The sequence below is a fragment of the Panicum virgatum genome, chromosome 8N (assembly GCF_016808335.1).
Source record: "Panicum virgatum strain AP13 chromosome 8N, P.virgatum_v5, whole genome shotgun sequence".
NCBI classification, from domain to species: domain Eukaryota; kingdom Viridiplantae; phylum Streptophyta; class Magnoliopsida; order Poales; family Poaceae; genus Panicum; species Panicum virgatum.
Genome location: NC_053152.1, coordinates 8,821,015 through 8,838,667, shown reverse-complemented (window position 1 = coordinate 8,838,667; position 17,653 = coordinate 8,821,015). Strand labels below are relative to the sequence as shown.

The window sequence follows — 17,653 nt, the reverse complement described above, 5'->3', positions numbered from 1 at the left end:
TGCTAAGATTTGTTTGTACATATGTTAGTTGTACTGTAGATTTGTTATGTTTAAGGACATTCAAAATATAATAACTACACTACCTGCTAATAGTTTTTTGTGTTGTTTTTTTATTTGCTGGTTGCAGCAAGCAAGGAAGGATGCGAGAGACTGAGCATCACGACCCAAAAGATGGTACACTTCTATAAAAAATGGTTGCAGCAAGCAAGGGAGTATGTGTTAATCTGACTTCAACTGATATTTCAGAGAACAAGTGTAATCAACTATTGTGATGTGCTTCTGAATGTAACCTGAGATGTTGAATCTTTTGTTTATTGAGATTATGATATACTGGACCTAATATGCTGTAATTCTGATAAATGGGCTGAAAACTTACTATGTCATTTGGGCTGTAATGACTATTCTGGTGAATGTATGACAAATTGGATTGAATTTGATGGGCTCAATTTTAGTGGACTTGTTTAGTGAGCTTTGATTTGATAGTGGATAAAAAAATGGCCCAACTGACTAGCTCAGTTCTAAAATGGGCTGTCATTCTCCACATCATTAGTGATGTCACCAGCCACGTCATCAATGACGTCATCATCCACGTCACGAGCCATGTCATTGTACACGTGTCATCATCATTATCCACCTCACTAGTCCTGTTGGTTGACGTGGCAAACATTTGTGACATTAAATTTCGTCACGAATGTTGGGCTTGGGCTGGACTTGGATTTGGTTGCACAGGCCTAGGGGCATTTTACAACGGTTAGAAAACGTCATAGATTGTGCTGATTTGTGACGATTTTAAAGAAAATGTCACCTGATTTAATCTGTGACGCTCAATACATGACGCTGTCTGAAATCGTCACTAACAATTTTTTATGACTAATTTTCAGCGATCTATGACGAAAATGTTCCGTCATAGAATAAATGGTTTCTTGTAGTGTTAATACGCCATAAAATTGTTTTAATGGATGTATAATTCTGACATAAAAATTTTATAGGAATTTACGATATTTGAGATATATGTTGTTTATATTTGACGTATGGCTAGGTAACAGATAGTATTAAAGAATCGTATAGAAATGGAAACAAACGTTAAAGTGGCATAGTGGTTCGCCATGCTCAGCACCAGCGATAGGTTCCAGGTTCGATGTATTTTGTTGTATTTGAGATATATGCTGAGTTGTATTTTGTTTTTTTTAATTGAAGCTTGACCTGGTGGATGAGATATATGCTGATGTATTATATGCTGAGTTGTATTTTGTTCGTCATAGAATAAATGCTGATGTATTTTATATTTGAGATATATGCTGATGTATTATATGCTGAGTTGTATTTTGTTCGTCATAGAATAAATGGTTTCTTGTAGTGTTAATACGCCATAAAATTGTTTTAATGGATGTATAATTCTGACATAAAAATTTTATAGGAATTTACGATATTTGACCTGGTGGATGTTGATCTGGCTGTCGCGCGCCGGGGCTCCCAGCCGGGTGACACGTGATGACTGGGCCAAGCCACACCAGGTTATCTAGGGTAAAATGCCACAAACTTTCATAACAGTAGAAGTGGCACAGTGGTTAGAGCGTTTGGGCCTGAAACGCTAGATCAGGTTTCAAATCCCATCTTTTCCACAATTTTTTTGATTTAAATCCAGCATGCCCATACTGACACATGGGCCTGTGCCGGACACGTGGAATTGGTGGTTCAAGATGACTAGGCCAGAAAACTAATTTTTTAGCAAAACCAGAAAACTAATGACGGCTTCATTTTCAATCTATGACGGTTAGTGAGGTTCGTCACAGAAATCGGGCCCGAATTTGGGCTTGGATGGGCTATTTGCAAATTTGTGATGAAAATTCGCAAATCGTCATAGATGGTCCATCGTTTATGACATTCTTTGAATTCGTCACAGATTAAATGATTTTTTGCAGTGTTTTTTTTTTGTTGTATGGATGGTCTGCGGTAAGAAACTTGGTTGTTTGGCAGTATTCAATTGTCTACCTTTTCTGACATGCCATGCTTATGGAGTTATGGTAACATATTTTTCTCCATGATAGATATGCTAGGCACCAGGGTTCTTACGCCTCGGCTAACCCACCCTCCAACTCTAACGAGATTCAAACCCAGACCATTTGATTTAGAGGCTGGCCTGCTAGTCGCTCGAGTCTCGTTCACCAAATATGATCAGCCCTCAATCCTCATTGAAGGTTGTGTAAAAGTAAAGGAATTGTGGAGCTCGATTGCTTGGGACTCAATTCCAAACCAATTTGATCTTTCACAACTTTTTTTTTACCGTATTAAAACATAGCACGCACGTGCAATGTTACTAGTACACAGAAAAAAAATAGTAATGTAAAAACACGGAAACCCCTTCAGCTAGCGCGTGCCTAATTAAATCAATCGCCTGCAACGATCGCGTCGTCTCCATGAACTGATGAACTGCACGCGTTAGGCAGAGGCACCGTCACCGCTGAAAGAGTTCTCCAGAAAGTCATTTCCATCGACATGGCTATCGTCTCCATACCTCTCAAGGATCCACTTGCCGGTGACGCCGGAGATACGGAAAACATTCAGTGAAGTGTTTGGAATTTTCCGACGAATCGAGCCGTTGGGTGGATCTGTGTAACGACACAGCTCTAGTATGGCTGCATAGTGGGAGACCACCACAACCCGCTCCCCTGTCAAGGCAGTGACAATATTGTTATCAATTTAGCATAGAACCAAGCACATCAGACGTCAAAGCTGCCAATGAGCAGGTAACTTGCTATTACTAATTGAAGGTTTCTTTGGAGCCTCTACATGAAGCCACCTAGGATCCTAGATACTCTAAAAAATTGAGAAATATTATAAATTCTCACAGAAATTAAAAACATCTGGCCATCAATCCAACAACTCTAATTATAATAACTATCGGATCTGTTATCTTTTCTAATAAATTATCCACCTCTATCATTATGAAAATAAACTAAAATAACCCCCTAAACATGTATCTAAATTATCCACCTCTGTCATTATAAAAGAAATCTAAAGTAACCCCCTAATCTTTGTGTAAATTACTCACCTACACCATTATAAAAATAATACAAATACCCCCTTAAATTTGCATATAGATTATCCAATTGTATTATTATTATTACAAGTTAAATTACTCCTAAATATAAATCTAAATTATATAATTATACTAAAATATTAAAGTGCACCAATATAAAATTCTAAAAATTATTGTTTCTATCATTATTAATATATTATTTATATAAAAATACTACCAAAGATATAAGTCGCCATGTATTCATGTATGATGGAAGAGACAAGAATATAATTTGCAAACAAATAGTTCAACTAAATATATATTGAATACATGTGGAGGTGTGATGCAAAATAAAATCTATTGGAACAAGATAATGATAAATATATATTATAGACTATGTGTTAGAATATTTAATAGGTGAAAAAGGGCATGAGATAGATAATTATAATTATTGGTCTCATTCTTATATTAATTCTAATTAGCTCGTGCGGAGCACCAGTTGATAGACTAGTTTAGAGTAAATTTCACCGGCAATCCTTAAACTTGTCCTAGGCTCTTATCCCAATCCCGGTATTCTTAAAATGCACATAATAGTCCTTGAATTTTTCTCACGCTCTCATCCCAGTCCTTGAATTTGTCCCGAGTTCTCATCCCAGTCCTCGTACTCTCAAAATTCACATATATAATGGTTCGTAAACTCATCCCATGCTCTCAAACAAGTTCATATATATACTTCCAAAATATATAGAAAAAACTTTTACGAATTGTTTCAAACTTTTCGAATTCCAAATCAAGTTCTAATCACTCAAAATTGACAAAAAGTTGATAGAAGCTCCACATTAGTTTAGACTGATTCAAATGGTGTGGCAGAGTATTAATAAGAATCTGGTTTGCAGAATACCTCTGTGTTCCTGGGCAATCTTATTCAAATAGGAGACACATCGCTCGGTCAACTGATTCAGGCTCTCTCCACCACCCTGAAAATACAAAGTGTTGATAAGCCTTGAGAGTGAAGTACATACTTCCATGGGTTTATCATCGATGCAAAGTAAAGTACTTAAGGGAAACTTGAGCTATTATCAACTTCTCCTTCAGTTGTAGCTAGCAACAGCATGTTCAAAACATTGGTACAGCTATTCACATGGCTTAAGTCGATTCAAGATCTGAATAAGTATGCTCAGCCATTGTAATTCGTAAGTGAAAAGAAAAATAAGAAGGACAAGGCTATCTTTGCCCGGCCCATATATGCCAAATCTTCAGTACTATTTTCGCATTAAAACTTTAAAAGCTTGAGGATGATATATGCTTGACATCCTAGCCTTACTTCACAAGTCACGAATTAATATTTCAATCTGGATAAATTAAAATGTGAATTTACCGGTATTTCTTTATTTCTACTATCAGGATCAGAGCCCTCAGTAATTTCAAAAATGCCAAAGCTCCTAAAAACATCTGGATTTTTATTTACAGCATCATCCCACTTCAAGCCTTGGAGATATCCCATGTGCATTTCTCTCAGTGCCTCATTCACCACCAACTGAAAAAAAAACATTTGAGAAACGGGACAGATAGAATACACAATGAACTTATTCCATTTCCTTTCAGAAAAAAAGAATAGAATGCCCTTACATTTGTTACACCACAAACTTTTGCTACAATTTCTGCAGTCTCAGCAGCACGCTTCAAATCGGAAGAGTATATGGAAGCTGGTTTGCCTTCTTTTGACAGCCGATGAGCCACCTTATAAATTTACCAGATTTTTTACAAAAATGTTATTGCATTGCTTGTCATGGAACTGCAAACAATAATCAGTTCTGAATTGCAGTTTGAGAAAATGAACCATACCACAAGGGCTTGCTGTCTACCAATCTCATTTAGCTCTGGGTCCAATTGTCCCTGTTGAAGGATCTTTATTCCCGTCAGTAAAATAATTTCCTTTTTCTTAAAGAAATGACAGCTAATGGAGGAATGGCTACAAGGAGCTCCAAAATCTAGCATTTTTCGTAGATGATAGGACCATATTGCTGCAGTTTAATGCAAAAGGTTTCGCATCCTTTTCTAAGGGTGTCTAATCATCACTTTTAGCGAATTGCATCGGTTGCTGCACCCCTTCTCCCCCGGCTCCAGTACCTCTATTGTCATCCTCCACCGCTGCCATCACTAATTATCACGCTCCCATCTCCCCCTCACCATCCCCGCCCGGCCGCCATCCTCCACTGTCCGCGGGCAGCGCCCCCGCTGCCCCGCCTCACCGCCTTCTTGACCGGCTCCACTGCGGGCCGACGACCCCCGACGACCATCTATACCTCAGAACCCGGTGACCCGATCTCAACTCCGGCAACCCAGAACCCCTAGGACCCTAACCCGGTAGCTTGACAACCGACGGTGCTGGCGGAGTTCCAGTGGTGCCGCAGCTATGCCTTCTGCGACAACACGCATCTCACCCGCGTGCGTGATAAATAGATGCCACGTCCTTTTCCAGCAGCTTCCAAAATTCAACCAGCCAATATTCAACGTTTAAGAGCCAAAAGATCTCACATATATACTACACGCATGACTGATTTATATAACCAAGATAGTATTGCTGGATTATCCATTCATCATCAACATCATGTAAGTAAATATGGACGCTAAAGGTATTGTTTTCTTCCAGTCGTATCGCCATTTTCTAGTTAGGTGCAGATATGACAAAAGAGACATTGTGGTATGAGGTAGTTAAATATTGAATCTTTGGAGTGTATTTTTATTGAAGAGATGGATGGACAAATTGCCAGCAACCAATCATGTGTGGTACGTTGTGACCCGTCAATAGCTTCCCTTTTGTTTGGAAAACAGCAAGATGGCGAAGAATCAGGAGGTGCGACCGACCTGGATGATGTGGGAGGCGTTCCAGGTGGTTTCTCCATGCCGCACCACTACCACCTCTGTGAACTCCTCATCGCCACTGGGCGCCGCCGCCAGGGTGGGCGACATGGCTCGGTGGGTGGCGGTGGCCCCTGCTAGCCTCAGCTCCTGCCGCAGCCGCAGCCGAGAGGGAGGGTACCCACCTGATATACCGTCGGCGTTCACGGCAGCTTGGAGGAAGAAGCCACCCTGCTGGCCGTATCTACAACCTGATGTCGCCAGCATTGTGGGATGCTGTGGAGGAACTTGTTTCCGCTCCCTGCGGTCTGGAAGTACAAGTGGCAACTGGCATTGTTTCCGCTCCTCTTCTTATCGTGGTTGCTGGTCACCAAATTAGTCATTTCACTATCGGAGTCGGCCAGTTTGGCGTGTGCTAGAGGCACACGGCAAAGGCTCTTTTACACACGCCAAAGCCTTTGCCGTGTGTTGCACACGGCAAATGGCACACGGTAGATAGGCGTCGGCAAAGAGGATTTTTGCCGTGTGCCATTTATCGGGCACACGGTAAAGAGTTTGTCAAGTACTTAAAAACATTCGACAAAGAATTTTTTAGAAAACTGACTTTAAAAATAAAAAATAAAAAAATTAATCTGAGGAGGAACCCACCGGCCAAAGCCTTTGCCGTGTATTGCACACGGCAAATGGCACACGGCAGATAGGCGTCGGCAAAGAGGATTTTTGCCGTGTGCCATTTATCGGGCACACGGTAAAGAGTTTGCCAAGTACTTAAAAACATTCGGCAAAGAATTTTTCAGAAAACTGACTTTAAAAATAATAAAAAAAATTAATCTGAGGAGGAACCCACCGGCCAGCCACACACCCGCTCCCCCGTAATCGCAAGTTGTGGTATCTTTCAGACACTACGCATCCAACGGGATTCGAACCCACAACCTCTCCCTTACTTGTAACCTTCTCTACCACTACACGACACACTCACTTGTGTTTATACTACGTTTTCTTTCCTCACATATTATACTAATTCAAGTGTAAATTACTTGTTTGAGACTCTAAACGGATTTAAATAAAAAAGTTGTCAACTACAAAATTTCATAACTTTTTGAGATCTACACCTTTTATTTTGGGCGTTTCCCCATCCAAGGTCATTTATGAAATTTGAATTTAAGGCAAAGCCTGGTCATCTATCGTGTGCCTTGATCTGGCACACGTCAAAGACTTGCTTTGCCGTATGTCCTTCAGCTGCCACACGGCAAAGTCTGTTTGAAATAATCATTTTTACTTTTAATTTTTTTTACCATTCAATTTGTTCCGCTATTTCATGTTTGCATAACTTTGTCACAATTTTTAGCTTGTCAAAGTGACTCAACAATTCATGTTTGATGATTCTATATGAAAAAATTATTATTTCATACGTTTCAAGCTCAAATTCATATTATATATTAATTATGTAATTCCACTTGTTACATTAAAATTATCAATCGGTTCCAAAAAATTACCAAAATTTATATGCAACAATTTATATTGTCCATTGGCTATAGAAAAAATTTTAAAGTCAAATCCGAATTCGATCGTCACTCTCACTCGAAACCTAACCACATACTTCTCAACTTTCTCATTCTTCTTCGCAAATATTTCTATTTGTAAGCACGTAAGTGACAAAATTGCGAAACCCACTCAAATTTTTACCACAGCCTTCATGTATGATATCATGAGATATTGACAAATCTCATAATTTTCAAACTTGATTTTCTTATTTTAGAATTTTAAAGTCATTCGAACACATGTTCATGGTCGTGTTTCCAGGACATGATGTTCAAAATTTCTTTTCATTTGGTGGATAAGGCTATAAACTAGGTTAAATAACATGAATATCATTTTTCACTTATTTTATTCTATTATTTGAATCACTTGCGGTTTAAATTTGATTTAATTCAAAAAATTGCTTGAAATACAATTAATTAGTTAAATATAGCAAATAAACATAAAAATGTACAAAATTTTAACATGGAGCACCATATGTTGTACGTGAATAGTAGAAAAAGTTTTGAGGTGAGAGGAGAAAAAAATGTTTACTTTGACGTATGACTAAATAAAACACACACCAAAGCATGGTTTTGCGTCAGAAAAAAGCACACGGCAAAGCGCCAAAAAGAAACACACGACAAAGCATGACTTTACCATGTATTATATTTTTGCCGTGGGTGCACATGACCAAGAGTTTCTTTGTCGTGTGCTCGATAGAAAGCACACGGCAAATACGCGTAGTGTTTGAAACTATTCTTGCTCCAATCATGGTGCAACTTAAGAAATTCTGAAGAGCACGAGACCACGTGTTCCATTATTATTACACTAGCATTCCTTTTCTAATGAAAAAAGGAAGCTTCCGCCGCAACTCGCCACATGCTTGGTTATTTGGTCAATGCATGGTGCTAGTTAGTGCTAGCATGATATTCCTTTGTCGAGTCAGGATGACAAACATCTCACTAGAAAGCTGACTATTTTTCACACATTACAAACAACGTGCAATTTCCTTATCAAAACACGCCCATTTCCATTTTGATTTTTCAAACCACCGCGATCCGTCGCCCGCGGGTCAGCGGCAGTAGCTGTGCCCAACGGCTCGTCCCCCACCTCCCGCCTCCTCCTTACTCCCAAATTTGTCACCCGTGGACTTCCCCAAGAAGCAAGGCGAGTGCGAGGCCAGAGGGGCGGGATCGGACGCAGTGAGCCAGTGATCGAGTGAGCTGCGACTCCCTCCCAATCTGGCAGCCATGGCCGCCTCCACAACCAACCCAGTTTTCCGCGTGTGGCGTGCCCCGCGACTCCCTCCCGCCGCTCCCTGCGGTCTGCCGCCGCCTCGCCGCCATCCTCGCCTCTTTGCTGTTTATTTTGTTAATCTTATTTGTCCAGCTGTGTAGTCTTTAGAATCCAGTTTGTATACGTACTCATTGTGTTGCATGGCATAGTGGCCAAGAGGGGCAGCCATGCATGGTGCATTGGTGTTGCAAGCGCCTGGCCGCCCGCCCGCACACACTTAAGTGGGATGAAACTTCTCTGCGGTGGTGTCGCACGATGCATGTGTGCAATACCACAAAGGATTATTACGCGTGGCGAGATCAAGACTCACGGGATTGTGATTCTGCGTGAGTGTTGATCACTACATATAGGGGCGGATTTAGTGGTGAGTCTAGAGGGGCTCGAGTCACTGCTACAAATATAATTTGTAGCAACGGCTCAATTATTTTTAGAGGCGGATCTAAATTTAACATGTTGCTACAAATAGACTTCGGTACCGTACAAACTCACACGCCCTTAGAAACACCATTTGTAGGGGCGGCTCAACCCCCCACCCCCCGCTGTCGGGGTGGGCAAATTTAACCGAAAACCGAGAATCGAACCGAAATAACCGAGAACCGAAACCGAGTAGTTTGGTTCATGTTTCTCAGGAACCAAATTTACTCGGTTAATTCGGTTCGGTTCCCCGGTTAACCGAAGAATCGAGTCATTCAGCCCAATAGCCCATTAAAGGCCCAACTGACCCACAAAGCCACAAACCCTAGATCAGCCTCCATCCTCCCACTCCCGCTCCCACCTCCAACCTGCCAGCCGCCAGCCCCCTGCCCCTGCCCCCCTCTAGCCGCCGGCCATCGTGGCCTGACCAGGCGCCCGCCGCCGCCGCCACCACCATCCCCCCTCCCCGGCCGCCGCCGCACGCCCACACCCACCCGCCGGGCCGGCAGCGGCCAGCGCCCGCAGCACCTCCCTCCCTCCCGGCGTGGCGGCGCCTCCGGCCTCCCTACCTGCCTCCCATCCCGGCTCGGCGGCGCCTCCCTCTCTCCCTTACTCCCCGGCGGAGCGGCGACGGCAGCGCGCGGTCGCGGGAGGGCGCGGCGGCGGTGGATTGACGGTGCACGGCGGCTGTCACACCCCAAAATTTCAATTTTGGGATGTGAACATCTTTTCGAATATAATTATCCATCCCCTAAATATTTTGAGAATTTTCAAGATTTTTCTAGCATTTATTCTCTTTTGCTCCTTGAAATAAATTCATTTATTGGAAAGCTCTAAAAAAAATCTTTTCCACGAGCATCACCACGTCGAGGTCAACTTGTTCGGCCAGTACCCATTGCCCTCCATCTCCGGACGCGCCACCTGCGGGCCATCGCCGACGTTCCGATGAGCCGATCGCCACGCCGCACGACTTGATGTTATGGAGCGTCGGTCGAAACCTACGGCACCCCACTACTGGAAAAATGCACATTCGTCCGCGGCCGTTAGTACCGGTCATGGCTTTGGCCGGTACTAACGGGTAAATTTAGTACCGGGCCAAAGGAACAGTGGCCCTGGGACTCTATTAGTATCGGCTGGTGGCTCCAGCCGGTACTAAAGTCCGCCACCGATAGGCCGCCACCGACAGCTAGTGACAGTTTAGTACCGGTTGGAACCACCAGCCGGTACTAAACTGCCGCGAGGAAATTTAGTTCCGGCTGGTGGCTCCAGCCGGTACTAAATGTGGAGCGTTAGTACCGGCTGGAGTCACCAGCCGGTACTAATGCGCCCACTATAAATTGGCACCCTTCTTCCTCCCCGAGCCCGAGCCAGTGCCATTTAACCAGAGAAGCTCGAGCTCGGGGTTGTTCTTCCCTTAGAGAGTTGCCGCCATTTGTTCTAGTTTTAGTGAGTGTTCTAGTTATCCAAGTACTCCAAAGGTCTGGAACTTCATCCTCTCTTCATTGATAGTCTTTATTCTTCGTTTTATGCTCTATAGATAGAGAAATTTATGACTTTTAGAAATTGAGGATGAGTATGATTTCTTTGATTTATGCAATGATTTGAGATATATAGAACCGATGACTTTAATGTGGGAGTAGGTTTATTGGCTAGGTTGAATATGAAAAATTTATAGACATATTTTTCAATCATTTTCTATATATTACAAATGACCGTAGCATATTTTTTATTTTTAGATTCAGATGAGCATGTGGATAGTAGAAATTTTTAGAATGAGTGTAGACAAAACATGTGATTGTAGTAGATATAACCATAATGTGGATAGTTATTTTTTTTATAATGAACTAATGAAAGAATTATAATAGATTTTTTATTATGAATTGATTATTTTGACACTCTAGTGATGTATTTATTCAGGCTCACGTTGAAACTATCTATAAGCTAAAAAAATCTTTATTTCGAAACAAGTATACGTCGTTAATCTCCATCCAATAGTGATGACACTACCTTTCGGGGAAACACTATGCGCTATATGGACGTCGCGAATCGGTTGGTCGTATCACCAGCACTTCCGATTGATACGAAGACAGCATTTGACGCAGTCAGCGTGGCCGTTGTTGCACTGAGAGCAGATCAACGAGCACGCTGCCTGTGCCTAGTGCTGTGTTCCTATTAACCGGAAATGTTGGTGCTGCGACTGGTCGATTGGTGACATCCTTGTACCGCACCGTGTCCCCCCGAAAGGCATTGTCATCACCGCAGGGTCGAGGTTACCGACATATATATTTTCCGAAATAAAGTTTTTTTTTCTTCTAGATGGTTTCTAGATATTGAAAAGTGTATTCTCCTGGAACTGAAGGGTGTCAAAATAATTAGGAGTCATCATCCTCTCTTGTTTGATGGTATTTATTATTTGTTTCATGCTTTGTAGTTTGAAATATTTGTGATTTTTAGAAATATATAGAACACGATTTCTTTGATTTATGCATGGATTTGAGATGTATAGAATCCATTACTTGAATTTGGAGAAGGTGTATTGGATAGTTTCAATGTGGATAATTTATAGGGATTTTTTTAATTTTTTTCAAGTGGCATGGTTAATTAGTTTGGTATTTGTTATGTATTTAGTTGCATTATTTTGGCACTCTAATGATGTATTTATTCGGGCTCATATGGAAACCATCTAGAAGTTTAAAAAATATATGTTTCGGATCATGAATATGTCGTTAACCTTGATCCTGCAGTGAAAACACTGCTATTCGGGGCTAGCATCGATATCCACGATACGGTGCGGTATATATGAGGACGCGATGAAGGAGTACGGTCTTGGTCTCAATTATGAAATCCACACCTTTTGAGCCAGTTAAGAATGAAATTATCCGGACCAAGGCCATACTCCTTCATCTGGTCCTATTGTACCGCACTGTGTCGTGGATGTCAATAGTAGCCCCGAATGTCAGTGTTATCACTGCAGGGTCAAGGTTGACGACATAGACATGTTTCAAAATAAATATTTTTTCTTCTCGATGGTTTTAGAGAAAGTGAGCCTGAAACAAAGCCACGAACATTGATTGCGCATCCCTTATGGCGTGGAACGACGTGTTCGCGTTGAACTGAAGAGTGTCAAAATAATTATAGTTTATAATTTATGTTTTCATTTTAATTCTAATAATTTGTTCAGATTTTTTTCAATTTTTTTCAAGTGGCACGGTTAATTAGTTTGGTATTTGTTATGCATTTAGTTGCATTATTTTGTCACTCTAATGATGTATTTATTGGGGCTCATATTGAAAACATCGAGAAGTTTAAAAAATGTATGTTTCGGATCATGAATATGTTGTTAACCTTGATCCTTCGGTGAAAACTCTGCTATTTGGGGCTAGCATCGATATCCACGATGCGGTGCGGTATATATGAGGACGCGATGAAGGAGTACGGTCTTGGTCCCAATAATGAAATCCTTCAGGCGGCGGTACGCAATCAATTGGAGTGCACCGGTCATTCGCTTGAGTTCCACCCTGCAGAGCATGTTGGTCTTGTTAGCGGTCGTATTCGTCGTTTGATTAAGAAAGCTTTTTATATATTCTCCCTTGGCAAAGAAAACCATAAATTTTGTCATGAATTCAATGTCGAGTTGCATGGTACTGATGATGATCGTGAGTTGATGGCTCTATGTAATGCAAGACGTGAAGAGTCGGGGTTGGCGGAATATGACTGTTCCGTGTGAAGACTTCGCGAGGCAGTTCATGAGGCATTGGTCCAAAGATTCCATGATGAGTAGTTTGTATTAGGTAGCTAGCATGTAGTGTAATGTATATATTAATTTGGACTTCTATTTATCATGTTTTATAATTTAAGCATGTAGTGTAATGTATCTATTAATTTGGACTTCTATTAATTTTGTATTTCAATGTTAAATTCGCAAAAATGGCTTTTCTATTTCATTATGTTATGTGCCAATTTAAATGTATGAATACAAATAAAATAATGTTGTTACTTAATTCAAAATTGTAGATCGATGGACCGACAATGGATGTACGGCGACCGGTGCACCATGGAGTGGATTAATGGTCTAAAGTCTTTTCTCGATGCGGCGGATGCCCACAAGTCATCGAAAGGTTTTATGTGTTGTCCATGTCGCGTTTGCCAAAATAAAAAGGAATACTCTAAGAGGAGCACTCTACATACCCACATTTATGAAAAGGGTTTCATGGATAACTATACTCTTTGAACCAAGCACGGTGAACCTAGAGTTGTGATGCAAGATGGTGAAGAAGATGATGATCATAATATTGCAGACTGGACTCATCTATATGAAGCGGGGGCTAAAAAGTTTGAGAAGATGTTGGAGGATCACAAAAAATTATTGTATCCAGATTGCAAGCAGGGGCTAAAAAAGTTGGGTACCACACTTGAAATGCTGCAGTGGAAGGCAGCTAATGGTGTCACCGATAAGGGATTTGAGGAGCTACTTGGAATCGTAAAGAACATGCTTCCAGAGGGAAATGAACTTCCCTCTACAACATACAAAGCAAAGAAGGTTGTTTGCCCTCTTGGATTGGAGGTACAGAAAATTCGCGCATGTCCTAACGATTGTATTCACTATAGAGGCGAACAATATGAGAAACTGGATGCTTGTCCTGTCTGTGATGCGTTAAGGAATCACCATAGGTGCGGCCCTTCGGGCCTAGCTACGCCTATCTTCTCTTTGTCATCACTTGAACCTAAAAGCCTGAGAGAATGGTCATCTTAACAATCATATTAGTCCAAGTGTTGTGTTGTCTATATCAATCACCAAAACATTATATTGAAATATGGCATGAGAGGCCATTTTCGCTACAGATGCAAAACGGTACAAGATCAGGCAAAATGATCCTGGTGAGGTCGACGGGGAGCCCGTCAAGAAAAAAGTTCCCGTTAAGGTGATGTGGTATTTCCCAGTAATACCATGTTTGAAGTGCTTTTTCAGAAATAAATCCAATGCTAAATTGATGCGGTGGCACAAAGAAGAGTGTAAGAAAGATCAGATGCTGAGACACCCTGCGGATGGGTCCCAGTGGAGAAACGTGGATAGAGATTTCCCAGATTTTGATAACGACCCAAGGAACATAAGGTTTGGTTTAAGTACGGACGGAATGAATCCATTCGGCAAGTGGGGCAGCAGTCACAGTACATGGCCTGTGACCCTCTGTATGTTCAATCTTCCTTCTTGGCTATGAATGAAGCGGAAGTACATGATGATGCCGGTGCTTATCCAAGGCCCAAAACAACCGGGCAATGATATTGACGTGTACCTAAGACCATTGGTTAATGAACTTTTGCTGCTGTGGAAGGAGGAAGGTGTACGTGTTTGGGACGAGTACAAACAGGAGAATTTTGACCTGCGAGCATTGCTTTTTGTTACCATCAACGATTGGTCTGCACTTAGCAATCTGTCCGGACAGTCGAATAAGGGATATCATGCATGCACTCATTGTCTAGAAGAAACTGACAGCTTGTATCTAAAAAATTGTAGGAAGGTCGTGTACATGGGTCATCGTTGATTCCTTCCCCTCAACCACCCCTTAAGAAGAAAAGAAAAACATTTCAAAGGGGAACCAGAAACTCGTGCTAAGCCTATATTCCGAAACGGGAAGCGTGTTTTCTCGATGGTGAAGCATGTCCATGTCGTGTTTGGAAAGGGCCGTGGAAGCAAACAAGTTCCGAATGATGAAAACGGTCATGCCCCAATGTGGAAGAAGAAGTCCATACTATGGGAGCTCCCATATTGGGATGTCCTGGAGGTCCGCAACGCAATCGATGTGATGCACTTGACAAAGAATCTTTGCGTGAACCTGCTAGGATTCCTTGGTACGTATGGGCAGTCAAAAGATACACTAGAAGTAAGACGTGATTTGTAAGAAACAAAACAACGAGAAGACCTATGTCCTGAGAAAAGAGAAAATGGACAGCACTACTTACGTCCTGCTAGTTACACTCTTAGCAAAGAGGAGAAGGAAAGCATGTTTGATTGCTTGAACAGTATGAAGGTACCGTCCGGTTACTCTTCGAATATGCAGTGAAGAATTAATATGAAAGAGAAAACGTTCACAAACCTAAAGTCTCATGATTGCCACGTTTTGATGACCCAATTGCTTCCAGTCGCGTTGAGGGGTATTCTACCAGAAAATGTAAGATTAGCAGTGGTGAAGCTATGTGCCTTTCTTAATGAAATTTCGCAGAAGGCAATCGATCCAAATAAGCTCACAAGGCTACAGAATGATGTGGTCCAATGTCTTGTCAGTTTTGATATGGTCTTTCCACCTTCGTTCTTTAATATTATGACCCACCTCCTGGTTCATATTGTGAAAGAGATATACATTGTAGGCCCTGTATTCCTACACAATATGTTCCCTTTCGAGAGATACATGGCAGTCTTAAAGAAGTACGTTCGGAATCGTTCTCGGCCAGAAGGATGTATCACCAAGGGCTATGGAACAGAGGAGGTCATTGAGTTTTGTGTTGATTTCATTGATGAACTTAGTCCGATTGGGGTCCCCATGTCACGCTATGATGGGCGATTGGAAATAAAAGGCACACTAGGTAAGAAATCTAATATGCACATCCCTGAAAGTGAAATCAGCAAAGCAAATTTCACCGTTGTACATAATTCATCCCTCGTGGCCCCATATATGGATGAGCACATCAATATTGTCCGATATGAAAACATAGGGAAGTCTGAGGCATGGATTACACGTCATCACATAGATAGCTTTGCGGTTTGGCTGAGACGAAAAATCATAGGTGACAGCACGATTGATGTACAACTACAATGACTTGCTAGGGGACCATCGGCCACAATCATGCAATACCAAGGATACGAGATCAATGGATATACGTTTTACACAAGAGCCCAAAATGAAAAGAGCACGAAACAAAATAGTGGTGTGCGTATTGATGCAATAGGCCATGATGGAAATAAGGACAGCTACTTTGGTATCATAGAGGAAATATGGGAGCTTGACTATAGCCCCTTGAAGATTCCTTTGTTTCGATGCCAATGGGTGAACCGAGCAGGTGGCGGTGTAACAATAGACCGGTATGGAATGACAATAGTGGACTACAAAAAGATTGGATATAAAGACGAACCATTTGTCCTCGCCAAGGATGTGATGCAGGTTTTCTATGTGAAGGACATGGCAAGCAAACCTAAGAAAATCAAGGCAAGTCCGACGACGAGCCAAAATGCCACATAATTCTTCCAGGAAAAAGAAAAATCGTTGGAGTTGAAGACATTTCGGACAAGTCAGAAGACTTTGATCAGTTTTACGACCGTCCTCCATTCTCTGTCGATGTTGACCCTAGCATCCTGTTGTCCAAAGAGGATGCTCCTTAAACAATGATGTGTAATCATTATGTTATACTTTCATGTTCATGTAACCAAGTGATTGATGTAATATATGGTGTATGAAATAACTTATATTTTAATTTTTATGCATTTATATAATAGTTTGCACAGAAAATACAATTGAAACAGATATAAAAAAATTTAGACTCAATATGATAAATTAATTAAGTGCATACTCAATGTGATAAACATAATTAAAACAGAAAATCTATTTAATTAAGTGCGTGCACATATATGATAAAACAACCAAAAAACAGAAAATCTATTTAATTAACTGTTTAATTAACATGTATGAAATAACTGAGATTTAAATTTTTTATGCATTTATATAATAGTTTGCACAGAAAACACAATTGAAACAGATATAAAAAAATTTGGACTCAATATGATAAATTAAGTGCATACACATTAAATATATCCAACATAGTGACCTATAATACAGAAATATAATTTTGCATGGTGAAAACAACATATATTTGTATTTATAATTAATTTATTATGAATAAACAATATGTAAAACACTCAAAAAGAAAATAGAAGAGCTATCTAATTAGCTGTTTAGTATCGGGCCATGGTTGTAGCCGGTACTAAACTGCCGCCCAAAATTTTCCCGCCTGTTGGGGACGTTTAGTACCGGCTGGTGCCACGGCCCGGTACTAAACGGGACAGTTTAGTACCGGCTGGTGACACCAGCCGGTACTAAATGTCACAGTAGACAGTTTAGTAGCGGGCGCAGCCATGGCCCGGTACGAACCTGCCTCTTCTATATAACCGGGGGGACTTGGCGTTCGTCGATCGCCATCCCCCCCGTCGACGTGAGAGACCGAACCGCCGCCGCCCGTCGCCGTCGCCGCCACCGCCGTCCGGCTCCCCGCGTGGCGCCTGAGGTCCTCCGCACCACACTGCACTACTCGCGTCGGCCCCGCGCCGCCCCCTCCGGAGCCCTCGCGCCCGCGCCGCCGCCGCCCGTCGTCACGTCGTCCCCTCCGGCGCCGGCCTCCTCCGCACTACGCTGCCACCCGTGCCTCCTCCGGCACCGAGCAGCCTCCTCCGCCCGCGCTTCCCTCCATCCTGCCTCGTCCCCGCCGCCGCATCGAACCGGTGCCGCTGCCTCGCGCCTCCCCGACGTGAGGCCTCAGGCTGACGTCAGCACG

At 41.9% G+C, this 17,653-nt stretch overlaps 1 protein-coding gene across 1 annotated transcript; it reads right to left on the bottom strand.

Moving 5' to 3' along the window:
• Positions 1 to 2,439: 2,439 nt before the first annotated feature.
• LOC120684442 (phosphoglycerate mutase-like protein 4) lies at positions 2,440 to 11,392 on the bottom strand. The gene is made up of 7 exons (XM_039966303.1): positions 11,370 to 11,392; positions 5,888 to 5,963; positions 4,865 to 4,915; positions 4,649 to 4,759; positions 4,398 to 4,556; positions 3,921 to 3,996; positions 2,440 to 2,669 (listed from the first exon to the last, which is right to left on the bottom strand). The coding sequence occupies exons 1-7, from the start codon at positions 11,390 to 11,392 to the stop codon at positions 2,440 to 2,442; spliced, it is 726 nt and encodes a 241-aa protein (XP_039822237.1).
• Between the last annotated feature and the right edge of the window lie 6,261 nt (positions 11,393 to 17,653).